Below are 16,631 nucleotides of genomic sequence, written 5' to 3'. Positions count from 1 at the left end.
TAGGGGTAAATGAAAAAGAAAGGAAAATAAACAAGGGGAAAGAAGAAAAAGAAGAGGAATGTAGAGAAAATAACTAGGGAGAAAAGAGAAGTGCCTGAAGTAAGATGGAAAACGTGGAGGAGGAGGAGTGATGTGGAATGGCAGCTTTCACTGCAGAAAGAATGCTTAATGTTAGAAGTTCTTTTTGCTCCTCAAATACCTAGTTCCCTTTATATTTGGTACTCATCAAAGTGCCAGGGGTCATTTCTCACATGATGTCACTCTTGCCTGGAGGTAAGACCACTGTGGTTTTCAATCAATAAGAGCCACGTGGCCCATGTTTTGAATAGACAAATTTGTCTGTGATACTCAGTACTTATAGGGCTTCTCAGCTGGTGCTAGCAGTAAAGTATCTGCCTGCCAATGCAGGAGACAAGAGAGAAATATGGGTTTAATCCCTGGGTCGGGAAGATCCCCTGGAGGAGGGCATGGCAACCCAATCCAGTATTCTTGCCTGGAGAACGCTTTGGATAGAGGAGCCTGGCAGGCTATATAGTCCATAGGGTCACAAAGAATTGGACACAACTGAAGTGACTTAGCACACACACACTCAGCATTTATCACATACTTTCTGCTACTGGTTCTTCATCAGGTATGGATATTATCTGACAAATTTAGGTATACAAGAAATGCAAGTTTTCTTTTTCTCTGCAGCTTAGCTTGAATTCTGTCAAGTTCCCAATCTACTGAGTGGCTGAAACTGAACTCTAGCAGTGTGAAGTTCTCCTCACCCCATTTATTGGGGTTGTGTCTAAATTATGGTATCTCAGTGTCAAAACATCAGGAAGGGTGATATATGTTGGGTATCATATATACATGCCAGCATGATATGATGTTGTATTTGGTTTACCATTGTTTGTCCAAGCAGGTAGCTGTTGAGTTGAGCCTCAATTTCTACCACAAAGCCCTGATGGGGTCTCACTCTCTCCGAGGGTGTCATATTCCACTCATATACATGGGAAATACCCTGCTACTCCTATCATATGCTGAGGCTTTTTCATCTCTGTGAGGCTGTCTTTGATGAACATACTCTTCTTATACTTCCATGATATCCTGAGCTGAGAGAAACTATGTGAAGAGACCCAAAGCTCAGAATGCCTACAGATACCACACAACCATTTTTATTTTGTAGCCTTGTTCTCATCCTCTTCCTGACCTTTCCCAGGAAGTGAGACACAAGGCCACACTATTAGAGAATCTTACAAACCTATCTGGGGTTTCTTCTCATCGCTAGAATACAGGGTCTAGGTTTCCCTTTTTTTTTTCAGGAACCCACAGTATCAACTGATTCTTTCTTTTTTTGCATTTCTTCACAAAACAATAAATGTGAGGCTAGAGACAGTCTTGAAAAGAAGTGCTAACAAAAAAGCTGAACAAACTAACAGTCAATGACTTTTCTTGTACTCAACAGAAAAAATGAGGTTTCAGAGCGAATCACCATCCTGTAATATTGAAGGACAGGCAAATCAAGGGTCACAAATAAGATCTGCTTACCTAAGGCAGAAGACACTAGAGCCATAAACTTGTAGGAACTCTTAAATGAAAATGTGACAAACTCCTAGAGGCTGAAGTGGACTAAAATGAGAGTGAGAAACTCTTGGGAGTGGTAGTCCTGTTGGGGAAGCACACTTTCATGGGCTTTATTTCAGGAATCTCACCAGGTTCTCACAGTCACGATCTGAGAAAGACCCCCAGCACTATGGCCCCAGCAGAAGCAGGGGAAGAGTCTTTGTGATTATACTTGTGAAATATGCCCAGAGCCTTCTCCATAACAAAGTCCTACTTTTCAAGAGGAAAGACTACCAGAGCCTTGTTCCAGCCCCTCTCTACCTTTCTTGTCTTACCTAAGGTGTGTGTGTGGCAGAGAAGGGGTGGGAGGGGTGGGGGCAAGGGAGGACTAAACAAATAGAAATACTTGTAAAGGCCATAGGCCGGAGTTACAGGCCCACTAAAACACTGAAATATAATTGGAATATTACAAAACACTGCCTTTCCCCCAAACCATACCATACCTTGGGCTTCACAGGTGGCTCAGTAGTAAAGAATCCACCTGCCAATGCAGGATATTTAAAAGATGTGGGTTTGATCCCTGGGTTGGGAAGATCCCCTGGAGTAGGAAATGACACCCCACTCCAGTATTCTTGTCTGGAAAATTCCATGGGCAGAGGACCCTGGCAGGCTACAGTTCATGGGGCTGTAAAGAGTTGGACACGACTGAGCGAGAGAGCACCTACCACCATACCAACAGGGCTCAAGTATATTATAATGGATTATATCCGAATGAGCTGCAAGCAGAGACTTTTTAAGGAGCCCAAAGTCAAGATAGGAGACAAAATGAAGGACACTAGGGGAATATGAAGCCCCTGCCACCTATTGCTAAAGTAAAATTTAAACAAAGCCCAACTCCTAGTAAGAGGAACATAAATCTTCACAATAGAGGCCCCCTCTCTCAGTTCCTATTACTTGTCCAGCTTTCAAAAAAAATTACAAAGCACACTAAAAGGCAAGAAGAAAAAGTCTGAAGAGACAAAGCAAAAGTATCAGATACAAATATGATAGAACTATTGGAATTATTAGGGAATTTAATACATTATAATTAATATGTCAAAGACTCTAATAAAAAAGCAGACAATATGCAAGAACAAATGGGTAATGTAAGCAAAGAGATGGAAATCCTCAAAAAGAATCTGATGGAAATGCCAGAAGGACTTCCCTAGCAGCCCACTGGTAAGAATCCATGCTTTCACTGCAGGGGGCATGTGTTCGATTGCTGATCCAGGAACTAAGATCCCACATGCCAAGGGGTGCAGCCCCCCCCCAAAAGAAATGCTAGAAATACAGAAATCTCATTAAAAAAATAAAGATTGCATTTGATGGGGTCATTAGTAGACTAGACATGGCTGAGAGAATTTGTGAACTTGGAAGATATGGCCAGAGATGCTTCCCAAACTAATATAAACAGAAGAAAGAAAAAGAAAAACAGAACATTCAATTATTGTGAGACAATTTAAAAGGATTCAACATATGCCACAACTGGAACAAAAGAAGAAGAAAAAAAGAGAGTGGAATAGAAGAATGGAATGGAACATTATATTGTAAATAATAATGGCTAAGACTTTTCCAAAATTAATGCAGACAACAAATCACAGATTCAAGAAACTCAGAGAACACCCAGCAGAAAAACACTAAGAAATTTACATTGAGGAACATGATATTCAAACTGCAGAAAACCAGAAGCAAAGAAAAAATACTGGAAGAAGCCAAGAGAGAAATAAATCTAAGTATACTTATAGCAGAATAAGGATGAGAATTACAGAAGACTTCATCAGAAACTATGTAGGCAAGAAGGTGAAGTGAAATCTTTCATGTTGAAGTATGGCAGAACCAATACAATATTGTAAAGTAAATAAATAAATAAAAATAAATAAAATGTTAAAAGAATAAAACCCAATGGCCTAGATTTCTGTGTCTAGCTGAAGTATTCTTTAAAAGTGAAGGAGATAAAAAGACTTTCTCAGACAAACAAAAACTGAAGGAATTCATCACCAGAAGATCTACCCTACAAGAAGTGTTAAAAGATTTATCAGGCACAAGGAAAATGATACAGGGCAGAAATGTAGAATTATATAAAGACGGGAAGAGCATTAGAGAGGGAATAAGTGAAGCTTTCCTTGAAAGAGGAAATCCAAACTACAATTATAGATATCTTGGGGATGCTTTAATAAAAGGAAATTTATGCAATACCTTTTTCATTATTAAACAATTACATGAAATTCACAAAAGAAATATCTCAACCACAAACATATAGCAAGGATAAAAGGATGAAATAAGTTATGGCACATAATCAATAAACAAAAGAAGATATATTCATATTAGACATAGTATTTTAAGTAAGTAAAGTCACTCAGTCCTGTCCGACTCTTTGTGACCCCGTGGACTGCAGCCCACCAGGCTCCTCAGTCCATGGGATTCTCCAGGCAAGAATACTGGAGTGGGTTGCCATTTCCTTCTCTAGGGGATCTTCCCGACCCAGGGATCGAACCGGGGTCTCCTGCATTGGAGGCAGACGCTTTAACCTCTGAGCCACCAGGGAAGCCTAGCAAAACATTATTTTAGATTAAGTTTATTGCATAATGTAAACAGAATAATAGACAAAGAACAATTTGATAGATGTGCAAGGAATAATAAAACCCGAATCACAGCATGTGATTATAACATCCCTTTCTAAGTAAATGATACACTAATCATTCAAAATAGGATATCTGAGGGATTTCTCTGGTGGTCCAGTGGTTAAGACTGTGCTTCCACTGCAGGAGGCATGGGTTTGATTCTTGATCAGGGAACTAAGATCCTGCATGCCACAATGAGTGGCCAAACTAAGATTAAAAATAAACAAATATGATTCTTGAAACTCTTACAAAGATACTGTACATCAAAGCCCAAACATAAAACACCATGGTGCCTCAAAATGAGCATGATGGAGTTCTTAAATCCCTCTTCCATGTTTTCTGAAATGGAGATAACTTTATTTCATCTCTTTTATTTACATATGTAAAAGAACATAGAAAGAAATTTTAAAGTACTGTATACTTATGAGATGCCATATATTGTGATAAGTGTAGGGGATAGAATGATGAGCAAAAACACACCTATTAACTGCTTTCAAGGACTAATGGATCTCAGTCTAACATAAACTACTGAGCCCAATCACACGCAATTTTAAGAAACCTTACTGTGTTTTTCATGCCAATTTGCATCATGGGAGCCGTCAAACTGACATCTTGTGATTACATCAAATTATTTTGTTATAAACTTAAATAGATTACACACCTTCTTTCATTACCCCCACTTCCCTTCCAGTTAATTCCTCCTTCCCATCACCTAACAACTAACATTCCATTAATAGGCAGAAGGTTACCAGAAGAGACAAGAGGAAGAAGACTACTAGTAGAACTTTCCACACAGTTTGAGAATGTTTGTTTGATATTTTATCAGATGATCATGCCACAGAGGCTCTCGGTATCTTGTGACATACAGACCCTCTATCATTTGCACTGGCAAATCCATACATATATCTGAATGTTCTCAGATACTTGCAATATGATTTAGCTCCATGTGTGTCTTAATGTTCAATATCAATATAATATGTAATTTGAGAATCATGAAGCATTAAAAACAACTGTAACAGATAAGGATCTGGGCTTAGACAAGTCATCACATACTCCAGCTTTATGGCAGTTCCTGATTTCATTTTATGAAACAAGGATCATCTGGAAAGCACTGGAATACCATACCAATGCCAACATTGTATACCACACTCGCATGCACAATAGTAACTGATGTACTCCATCTGAGACAGTTTTCAGTACATGTTACATCACAATTATTTTCACAAAACATTTTCCATGACATTAAAAAGCCTTGCAAACTTCCTTTATAACTATGCACTATCCAAGGATATAAATTTACCTATGACTAATTAACAAAAGTATTATTTCCATTTATTTTTGTTCATTAGATTATCATTGTGGTGACTTTTCCCCTACAAACTTCAATGCATATCTCAAATTATTTCCTTATGGTATATTATTAGAAATGGAATTACTAGGCAAAGATATATGAACTCTTTTACCAAAATGTTTTCCAGAAGAATTTTTAATCAATACTAGTAATGTACAAGAGGTTTCATGTACTCTGAGAGTGTTAGTATTGAATGTTTGCTTTAAAAATATTTCCAGTTTAATAGACAAATTGATACTTAATTGATTTAAGTTGTATTTCTTTCATGATTAATGAAGCGCAACACACTTTCAGTGTTTATTAGTCATGTGTACTTCTGCCTGAGAGTTCTTTAAATATTAAAGATATTAACCTTATACCTGGCACATTTGTTGCATTTTTTTAGTCTGTAGCTTGCCTTTTAATTTTGTTTATGAATTCCTGAGCTAAGAAAAAAGGTAAACCATTACTTTCTTTTCCATTGTTATTTACTCTATTTTTTTATGGCAATCCAAAAGTCAAATAAACATTCATTTTTTTGGAAATTAATTTGGAAATGTGGATTTCAGGCCCAAAAATGCTTTCTTAGTAATTTACCTTTCAAGATTATGTTCTAAGTGGAAATTATAAAATTCTGAGTTATTTTGATGATTTTCATGACAGAAGCATGCTTCTACAGAAGTATAAAGTAAGAAAACACAATACAAATTCAGCAGGACATTTAATGGGACTTCTACAGTTGCCTCAGAATTTTGGTTAAAGCTGCATTGCTAAAACAAGCAAACAAAAAAGGATGCCAAGTATCCCCATATTCTAAAAAGAGCCACCAAAGAGTCCTAAACACAATCTTATAGGGCTTAGGCAGGGGTGGCTGACTAGTCATGCTACTGATACTTATTCCATTCCTTTTCAGCCCAAATCAAATGTACGTAGAGACTAGAAAGAATCAGAGAACAATTTACAGTGCTGTGAGTCCTTGGCTTGGTAGTGTCTTTCCCTCTCTTGAAGAAGGGAAGGGCATGTGACTCCCTTGCCAAAGCCATGTGAGTCTTAGTTGTTCAGCTGTGTACGACTCTTTGTGACCCCATGGACCAATAGCCCACCAGGCTCCTTGGTCCATGGAATTCTCCAAGCAAGAATATTGGAGTGGGTTGCCATTTCCTTCTCCAGGGGATCTTCCCAACCCAGGGATAGAACCAGAGTCTCCCACATTGCAGGCAGGCTCCTTACCATCTGAGCCACCAGGGAAGCCCAAAGCCATGTGACGAGGGATCCAAAGAACCACTTACAGAGATTAGGGGGAATCTGCATGAGGTAAGAGAAGGGATGCATGTTATCTTTTGGAATTATGGTTTTCTCTGGGTATATATATATATGCCTTGGAGTGGGATTACTGGGTCATATGATAGCTCTATTTTTAGTTTTTTAAGGAACATCCCCATTGTTTTCCATAGTGGCTGCACCTATCCACATTCCCACCAACAGTTCACTGTAGCCCTATTTACTATAGCCAGGACATGGAAGCAACCTAAATGTCCATCAACAGAGGAATGGATAAAGAAGATGTGGCACATACATACACTGGGAAACTATTTAACCATAAAAAAGAACAAAACTGCGCCACTTGCAGAGATGTGGATAGACTCAGAGACCATCATACAGAATGAAGTAAGTCAAAAAGAGAAAAACAAATATATATCAACACATATATGTGGAATCTAGAAAAACTGTATGGATGAACTTATTTCCCAAGCAGAAATACAGACCCAGATGTAGAGAACAAATGTATGGACACCAAAAGGGAAAGTGGAAGTGATGAATTGGGAGATCCTGGGAATGACATATATATACTACTATGTATGAAATAGATAAGAAATGAGAACCTACTGTATAGCACAGGAAACTCTACCCAATGCTCTTTGGTGACCTAAATGGGAAGGAAATCCAAAGAAGAGGGGATATATGTATACATATAGCTGATTCACTTTGCTGTACAGCAGCAAATAACAGAACATTGTAAAGTAACTATACTCCAAAAAATTTTTCTTAAATCAAGAGAGGGGAGTTTTGCATTACATTTTGGATAGTCAACAGTTTCCCTCCAGGTTGAAATTTCTGATGATTACTAAGGTTTGACTTCTTCCTGAAGACTATGGCTTCTCATCACCATACGTTGAACTACAGTTAGTAACTTTTTTATATGGAAATTTAGTTAACTTGCAATATTATATTCACTTAAAGTATACAACATTTACAGGATTCAATACTTTTATAAATTATTCAATACTATTCAATACATTTATAGATTATATTCTATTAAAGGTATTATAAAATAATGCCTGCATTTCCCTGTGCTGCAGAATATATCTTTGTGGTTTATTTATTTTACACATGGTAGTTCATCCCCTACCCCTACATTGCCGCTCTCTCCTTCCCTCTGCCCACTGGTATCCACTAGCTTGTTCTCTATATCTCAGAGTCTGTTTCTGTTTTGCTATATTCATTTATCTGTCTTATTTTTTTAGATTCCGTATATAAGTGATAACATACAGTATTTGTCTAGGACCATTTATGTTGTTACAAATTGCAGATTTTCATTTGTTTCTATGGTTAATATTTCTTTGTATTTGTATACTACATCTTTATGCATTCATCCTTGTCTAACTCATTTATCCATTCAGCCTTGTCTAACTCAGTTAAACTATGAATCATGCCTTGTAGGGACACCCAAGACAGACGGGTCATGGTGGAGATTTCTGACAAAACGTGGTCCACTGGAGAAGGGAATGGCAAACTACTTCAGTATTCTTGCCTTGAGAACCCCATGAACAGTATGAAAAGGCAAAAAGATGCGACACTGAAAGATGAACTCTCCAGGTCTGTAGGTGCCCAATATGCTACTGGGAAAGAGTGGAGAAATAACTCCAGAAAGAATGAAGAGATGGAGCCAAAGCAAATATCATATAAAAAATGAATCGCCAGTCTAGGTTCGATGCAGGGTGCAGGATGCTTGGGGCTGGTGCACTGGGATGACTTGGAGGGATGGTGTGGGGGGGGAGGTGGGAGGGGGGTTCGGGATTGGGTACACGTGTACACCCGTAGCGGATTCATGTTGATGTGTGGCAAAACCAAAACAATATTATATAGTAAAAAATAATAATAATAATAAGTAAAAAAAATTTTTTTTTAAATGCCCAGTTGTTGATGTCACTGGTGAGGAAGTAAAGTCCGATGCTGTAAACAACAATATTGCATAGAAACCTGGAATGTTAGGTCCATGAATAAAGATATATCAGAAGGGGTCAAACAGGAGATGGCAAGAGTGAACACCAACATTTTAGCAATCAGTGAACTAAACTGGACTGGAATGGGCGAATTTAATTTAGAGGACCATTACATCTACTACTGTGGGCAAAGAATCCCTTAGAAGAAATGGAGTAGCCCTCATAGTCAACAAAACAGTCCAAAATGCAGTACTTGGGTGTAATCTCAAAAACAACAGGATGATCTCTGTTCATTTCCAATGCAAGCCATTCAATATCACAGTAATCCACTATGCCCCAGCCAGTAATGCTGAAGAAGCTGAAGTTGAATGCTTCATCAAGACCTACAAGACCTTTTAGAACTAACATGAAAAATGATGTCCTTTTCATCATAGGGGAAAGAATGCAAAAGTAGGAAGTCAAGAGATACCTGGAGTGACAGCTAAGTTTGGCTTTGGAGTACAAAATGAAGCAGGGCAAAGTTCTGCCAAGAGAACCTACTGGTCATAGCAAACACCCTCTTCCAACGACACAAGAGAAGACTCTACACATGGACATCACCACAAAATCAGATTGATTATATTCTTTGCAGCCAAAGATGGAGAAGTTCTATACAGTCAGCAAAAACAAGACTGGGACTGACTGTGGCTCAGATCATGAACTCCTTATTGCCAAATTCAGACTTAAATTGAAGAAAGTAGGGAAACCCACTAGACCATTCAGGTATGACTGAAATCAATATCATTATGATTATACAGTAGAAGTGACAAATAGATTCAAGGTATTAGATCCAATAGACAGAGTGCCTGAAGAACTATGGATGGGGGTTCATGACCCTGTACAGCAGGCAGTGATCAAAACCATCCCCAAGAAAAATAAATGCAAAAAGGCAAAATGGTTGTCTGAGGAGGCCTTACAAATAGCTGAGAAAAGAAGAGAAGTGAAAGGCAAAGGAGAAAAGGAAAGATATACCTATTTCAATGCAGAGTTCCAAAGAATAGCAAGGAAAGATTTAAAAAAGCCTTCCTCAATGATCAATGCAAATAGAGGAAAACAATAGAATGGCAAAGACTAGCGATCTCTTCAAGAAAATCAGAGACACCAAGGGAATATTTCATGCAAAGATGGGTACAATAAAGAAATGGTATGGACCTAACAGAAGCAGAAGATATGAAGAAGAGGTGGCAAGAATACATGGAAGAACTATACAAAAAAGATCTTCATGACCCAGATAAGCATGATGGTGTGATCACTCACCTAGAGCCAGACATCCTGGAGTGCAAAATTAAGTGGGCCTTAGGAAGCATCACTACGAACAAAGCTAGTGGAGGTGATGGAATTCCAGTTGAGCTATTTCAAATCCTGAAAGATGATGCTGTGAAAGTGGTGCACTCAGGATGCCAGCAAATTTGGAAAACTCAGCAGTGACCACAGGCCTGGAAAAGGATAGTTTTCATTCCAATCCCAAAGAAAGGCAATGTCAAAGAATGTTCAAACTACCGCATACTTGCACTCATCTCACATGCTAGCAAAGTAATGTTCAAAATTCTCCAAGCCAGGCTTCAAAAGTACATGAACCATGAACTTCCAGATGTTCAAGCTGGTTTTAGAAAAGGCAGAGGAACCAGAGATCAAATTGCCAACATCCGTGGGATCATCAAAAAAGCAAGAGTTCCAGAAAAACATCTATTTCTGCTCTACTGACTACACCAAAGCCTTTGACTGTGTGGATCACAACAAACTCTGAAAAATTCTTTAAGAGATGGTAATACCAGACCACCTGACCTGACTCCTGAGAAATCTGTATGCAGGTCAAGAAGCAACAGTTAGAACTGGACATAGAACAACAGACTGGTTACAAATCGGGAAAGGAATATGTCAAGGCTGTATATTGTCACCCTGCTTATTCAACTTATATGACAGGACATCATATGAAATTCCAGGCTAGATGAAGCACAAGCTGGAATCAAGATTGCCAGGAGAAATATCAGTAACCTCAGATATGCAGATGATACCACCCTTATCACAGAAAGGGAAGAACTAAAGAGCCTCTTAATGAAAGTGAAAGAAGAGAGTGAAAATGTTGGCTTAAAACTCAACATTCAGAAAGCTAAGATCACGGCATCCAGTCCAATCACTTCATGGCAAATGGATGGGGAGACAATGTACACAGCGAGAAACTATTTTTGGGGGCTCCAAAAATCACTGCAGATAGTGACTGCAGCCATGAAATTAAAAGATGCTTGCTCCTTAGATGGAAAGCTATGATCAACCTAGACAGCATATTAAAAAGCAGAGACATTACTTGGCCAACAAAGGTCCATCTAGTCAAAGCTATTGTTTTTCCAGTAGTCATGTAGGGTTTGAGAGTTGGACCATAAAGAAAGCTGAGCTCAAGAGAATTGATGCTTTTGAACTGTGGTGTTGGAGAAGACTCTTGAGAGTCCGTTGGACTGCAAGGAGATCCAACCAGTCCTTTCTAAAGGAAATCAGTTCTGAATATTTACTGGAAGGACTGATGCTGAAGCTGAAACTACTTCGGCCACCTGATACGAAGAACTGACTCACTAGAAAAGACCCTGCTGCTAGGAAAGACTGAAGGCAGAATAAAGGGACGATAGAGGATGAGGTGGTTGGATGGCATCACTGACTTGATGGACATGAGTTTGAGTAATCTCTGGGAGTTGGTGATGGACAGGGAAGCCTGGCATGCTGCAGTCCATGGGGTCTCAAAGAATCAGACACAACTGAGTAACTGAACTAATGGCTAGCGATGCTGAGTAACATCTGAACTCTGGCTGAAAGATCAGCCATGATCATTAGATTTGTAAGGCTTATTTCTGCTGATGAATTTTCTGGTGTTAGCAATATCTGAAGTCTGGTTAAAGGCTCTTCAATGCTCTTTGTACATGTTTTCTCACCATCATGACCTTCTTGGTGACTTATGATCTCCACAGTTGGACTGAGGCTATAATCATGTGACCTACATCATGGGCTGACTGTCCTATGTATGGATTTATCCTAATATAAGACAGGGTCTGAGATTAAAGCACAGTTACTCTAACACTTTCTTGGAAGCTCTCTGGTTGGGAGCCAATTCTGTGAGTTTCTATTCCAAGGCTTAAACATCTATCCTTTGACGGGATATTAATCTGCCTCTTTAACCTGTCTTTACACTCAGAAGCTCCTTAAATTCAGAGTCATGAAGAGTGACCCTTGAAATATGTGGTCGCATTCCCTATGATCCAAAATCTTCCTCCAAGCCTTGATTTTGAATGAAGTTCTTTTTCTTGATCAGGCTCTTTTTATCTGGTAACACTAATTTTAAAGTACAGCCATCACTTATATCTAATGCATGGCAGCAGTGAGGAAATCAACCAGCTTAAAGGAGAGGAGAGGAAGAATAAAGAAGAGCAAAAGGAAATGGAAATGAAAATGGAAAGAATTCTTTAACAAGTCTCCTCCACATAGCTTCCTGGGAGGCAAGCTAGAGACTCGATTTACACTTCAACCTGACAAAAACACTTAAAAAGACAGGATCAAACATGTGAAATAATTTTTACAGTGATCCCTAAGAGATAAAGGAAAATGAGGTGAACCTTTACAATTTGGGGGAGGTTCTAGTTTGTGGTACAATGAGGGAGAATGCAGTCAAGCCTCAGAGGATTCTATTAGGTGACAAGGATAAGACCAGAAAGACCAAGGTGGCTGGAGTTCAGAGAATACTAAAAAGGAGAAAGCTGCACTTAGGGAGCACTCCAAAGACCTTTGAAGGATTGCAATATTCAGGAGAGTACTGATTAGTGAATGCACTTAAGGAAATCATACAAGGCTAGGAAAAGAACCACCTGAAAGTATTAGAGGGAACAAGTGTCAGAAGCTCAAACACGTCTGTGGATCATACCTGTTCCCACCATTCAGAGCAGAAAAACTCATAATTCCTGAGGCATGAGTTATTCAGATGAGTTTTGCCTCAGTACACTGGGATGACTTAGCAAACACTGCTGCGGTCCTGCCTAATCAATCTTAAAAGCATGGCTTGAAAAAGATTTAATTGCTTCAAAGTAACTGCTTCTTGTAATAAAGCTCAAGAAGATGTATAATAATAAAAAAATAGCCCCAAAGGTAAACATTTATACCAAAATTTTACCCAAAAGTGAAGTTCATTATGTCTGGCATCCAATTAAAAAAAACCCAGGCATATGAGGAAACAAAATAACATGACCCATCATGAAGAGAAAAAAAATCAATCCAAACGGATGCAGAACTTATATAGATGCTATATTTAGCAGATAACATATATTTGTTCCATATAACCAAAAAGCTAGAGAAAACAATGGTCATGTTAAGTAGAGAAATGATATATAATTAATAAGATGCAAATCACAGGTTTAGTGATTAAAACTGTAATAACTGAAATTTAAAAATACACTGGATGGAATTAACTAGAAAAAGATTAGTGAACTTGAAGATATAACAATAGCAAATATTCTAAATTAAAATTAAAAAAAAAAAACAGTGCACAAATGCCCTTGTTTATCCTGTTTCCTCTTTTGGGAACACTTTTCCCCCATCCCAACCATCCATCATCCTTCATCCAGTTAACTCTGACACTGCCTTCAGATCTCGGCTCCATCATCACTTCCTCTGTCTTTGACCTCCCTGAGTAGATCAACCTCTCTTTAAACCTATTCACAGAACCCTGTACTTCCCCTCCACAGCAGTATCAACTTCACAAAAATTTGGTTTGTGATTAATGTCTCCCTTCTTCACAAGATAGTAAAATTCAATGATGACAGAGAAAACACGTTTATTTTTGCCTACCACATCATCATCCCCAGCATCTCAAATTATGCCAATTATATAGTGTCCCTGTACCCTGAATCCTGTATCTCTCACATCTGATATTTTAATCTATTCATTATACCCTACTGGCTGTATCCTACCCAACATCTTCTTTTCTTATTTAGATAAACCTTTTTTTTTTTATTATGGGTGATAATGTTCCCAATGATAAACTTATATTTCCCAGACAACCTTGCAGACACTGGTGGTCATGTGTCAGATCTGTCCACTGGACACTGGATGTAGGTGGAAACCATTGGGTAGGATTTTGGGGAAAGCTTTGTATAAAGGAGAATAACTCTACTGACAATTTGCCTTCTCCTCTTCCTCGTCTTTCTACCTGAAACATAGATTTGCAGCAGCCATTGGGCAACTATCATGGGAACAACATGCTAAGTAAGGGTCATGGAACAACAAACAATAAAATATGTGGTAGCTAAGATATTGATGAAAATCATGGAAGTCTTGGGCTTTATACCACTGGATTTGTTTTGGGTAAGATAAAGCTATCCCCTATAAGCAACGTATTTTTCAGATCACTGTTGCTCATATCCAAATGCAATTTCACATACCTATCACAAAACATGAAATCTCTCTCTCTGACAAATATACACAGTCTTTAACATACTATCTCATTCATACATGATTTCTTCTATGACTTACATGATAATGACGGTAATTTATGATCCCCATATACCATCCCAATTCTCTAAACTCTCACACTAACACACAACTGTCATTATTACTCCTATTTCTGCATGTACATTGTTCTATCCTGTATTATTATACACACAAGAGTCCATACAGTATCACAATACCCACTGTCAAATACAACTATCTCTAATCAACTTACATTACCACACACACCATCTGCATCACTTACAGTCATATCTACCATTACTCAATCCCTATACTATCACACAGTGCCTATCCACAGCCACTATCACACATACAGTCCACATCCCCACTATAAAACCTCCATCATCCTCCAAAACTCCTTTCCCACATGCTCATGTCATCTCCATATCATACACACTCACAATGAATATCCACATTACCTCCATCCTCACACACATATTTGTGCCATTCCTCACTGACAGTCAGAAACTGCATTTTCCCAACATACACTTTAATCAACAACCCCACTCATGATTTCCATGCTCCAAATGATCATGTTATCATTCTCCACTGTCAGGCATGCTCACTGTACCTATCCACTCCCACAAATTGGTAACACTTCTCATTGCCCACAGCATCACATACAAGCACACAAATGTCCTAACCCTATCACTTCCACCATGTACCTATCTTCTACCATCACACTACATTTTCCCCATTCCATCCACTGTCTACATCGTCTTATTATTGCTTGAAATGCCCCATCCACAATTTTCAAACACACAAAGATCCGACTGTCTCATTAACTTCATATCATTTTTCACTATTGTCTCTCCCACCCTACTCTTTTACACATCCATTCACATGCACAATTTTCATCTTCCACAGTATGACATACACTGTGTCCCTAACTATCATTATCATATACATTCTGATCTTGTCCTGTCACTATCATTCACATTGCCCAACTTCATTTCCAGTGATTTCATACCATCCTCCACTATTATTCACACTGTCCCCACTGCCACCACGATCACACAAACCCTGGCACTTCACCACCACACTATCCCACTGTCACTCAATACTCTTCCCATTTCTGCATCAAATACATAGCTCAGATCATCCACAATTTTATACATGGTGCCAATCCACTGCAATTTTTCTCATTTCTTTTTTCCCCTTCCTTTCTCTTCTCTCCTGCCCCCATACCACAACTCTCCCAATATGAGGATATTACATGAATGCAAATATAATACGGAAATTTCTCACTTGAAGCCTCATTTCAGAGCTTTAGTAACTAGAAGAACATATCTTGCTCAAAAGTTATATTTAGAGTTCCCACTTGATAGTTGTGAATGGATTTCTTTCAGTACATTTGCCTTTAAGAAGCATTTCTTCATGTTTTGTTACTGCATTTAGATGAAATTTTGAAATGTTCCATTGATATGACTTTAATATGATACTATGCAATTATTTGCACTATACTTTAGTCTTCCCAAAATATCCCAATAGATTTTTTGTGTGAACCTAAAAGCAAAATTGTGATATTTTTGGTACTGAAGATAAATGGCAATACTGAATGTATCACTGAGCTATGTTAGATGGGATATTTAATCTTTACTTCTCATGTTTCCATGTGGAAGAACTTCAACTACACTAACACTCCTGCTCTTCTGCCCATGGGAGAAGAAATGAGTTCTATGCCTAGTATGTTTAGGAGAAATATCTGAGTAGATTTGGCTCCAGCCCTTGTTCTCTGCTTCCCTTTCAGTAACCTGTGTGTCTACAGTGAACATGCATTCTGACTGGCTCCTTGCCATGCAAGAAGGGGATTACTTTTGGCCTGGAGTCCTGTGGTTTTGCAGTTGTCTAAGTCTGCCTAACTCTGGGGTCCACACTAATTGGAAGTTCACACTAAAACCATCTTCTCCAAGCAGCTTTATGAGTAATGAAGATAATGTTCTGATCTCCATCTATCTGATTCTTACATTTATATTTCAATTGATTCTAAACCTGGGCAAGGAATACAAGTGTTATTTACTTCAGTTCAGTTCAGTTCAGTCACTCAATCATGTCCAACTCTTTGTGACTCCATAGCTGCAGCACGCCAGGCTTCCCTGTCCATCACCAATTCACACAGTTTACTCAAACTCATGTCCATCAAGTCGGTGATACCATCCAACCATCTCATCCTCTGTCATCCCCTTCTCCTCCTGCCTTCAATCTTTCCCAGCATCAGGGTCTTTTCAAATGAATCAGCTCTTCGCATCAGGTGGCCAAAGTATTGGAGTTTCAGCTTCAACATCAGTCCTTTCAATGAACACCCAGGACTGATCTCCTTTAGGATGGACTGGCTGGATCTCCTTG

At 38.6% G+C, this 16,631-nt stretch overlaps 1 protein-coding gene across 3 annotated transcripts in view; it reads right to left on the bottom strand.

Moving 5' to 3' along the window:
- MAGED1 (MAGE family member D1) overlaps positions 1 to 16,631 on the bottom strand; it is an 83,093-nt gene that overhangs the window by 14,319 nt on the left and 52,143 nt on the right. The window contains exon 1 of one of the 3 annotated variants that reach the window (XM_068962081.1): positions 6,769 to 6,832. The exons of 1 other annotated variant lie outside the window; for it this stretch is intronic. In XM_068962081.1, coding sequence (XP_068818182.1) covers positions 6,769 to 6,799 — 31 coding nt within the window. In that variant the 5' untranslated portion in view covers positions 6,800 to 6,832. Of the gene's footprint in view, positions 1 to 6,768; positions 6,833 to 16,631 lie in introns of those variants that run through there. One more of the 3 variants, XM_068962077.1, reaches the window with a different exon arrangement.

Source organism: Capricornis sumatraensis, chromosome X (genome assembly GCF_032405125.1).
Source record: "Capricornis sumatraensis isolate serow.1 chromosome X, serow.2, whole genome shotgun sequence".
Classification (NCBI taxonomy): domain Eukaryota; kingdom Metazoa; phylum Chordata; class Mammalia; order Artiodactyla; family Bovidae; genus Capricornis; species Capricornis sumatraensis.
The sequence above is the reverse complement of the archived record's forward strand: the minus strand, read 5'-3'. Positions and strand labels throughout refer to the sequence as shown.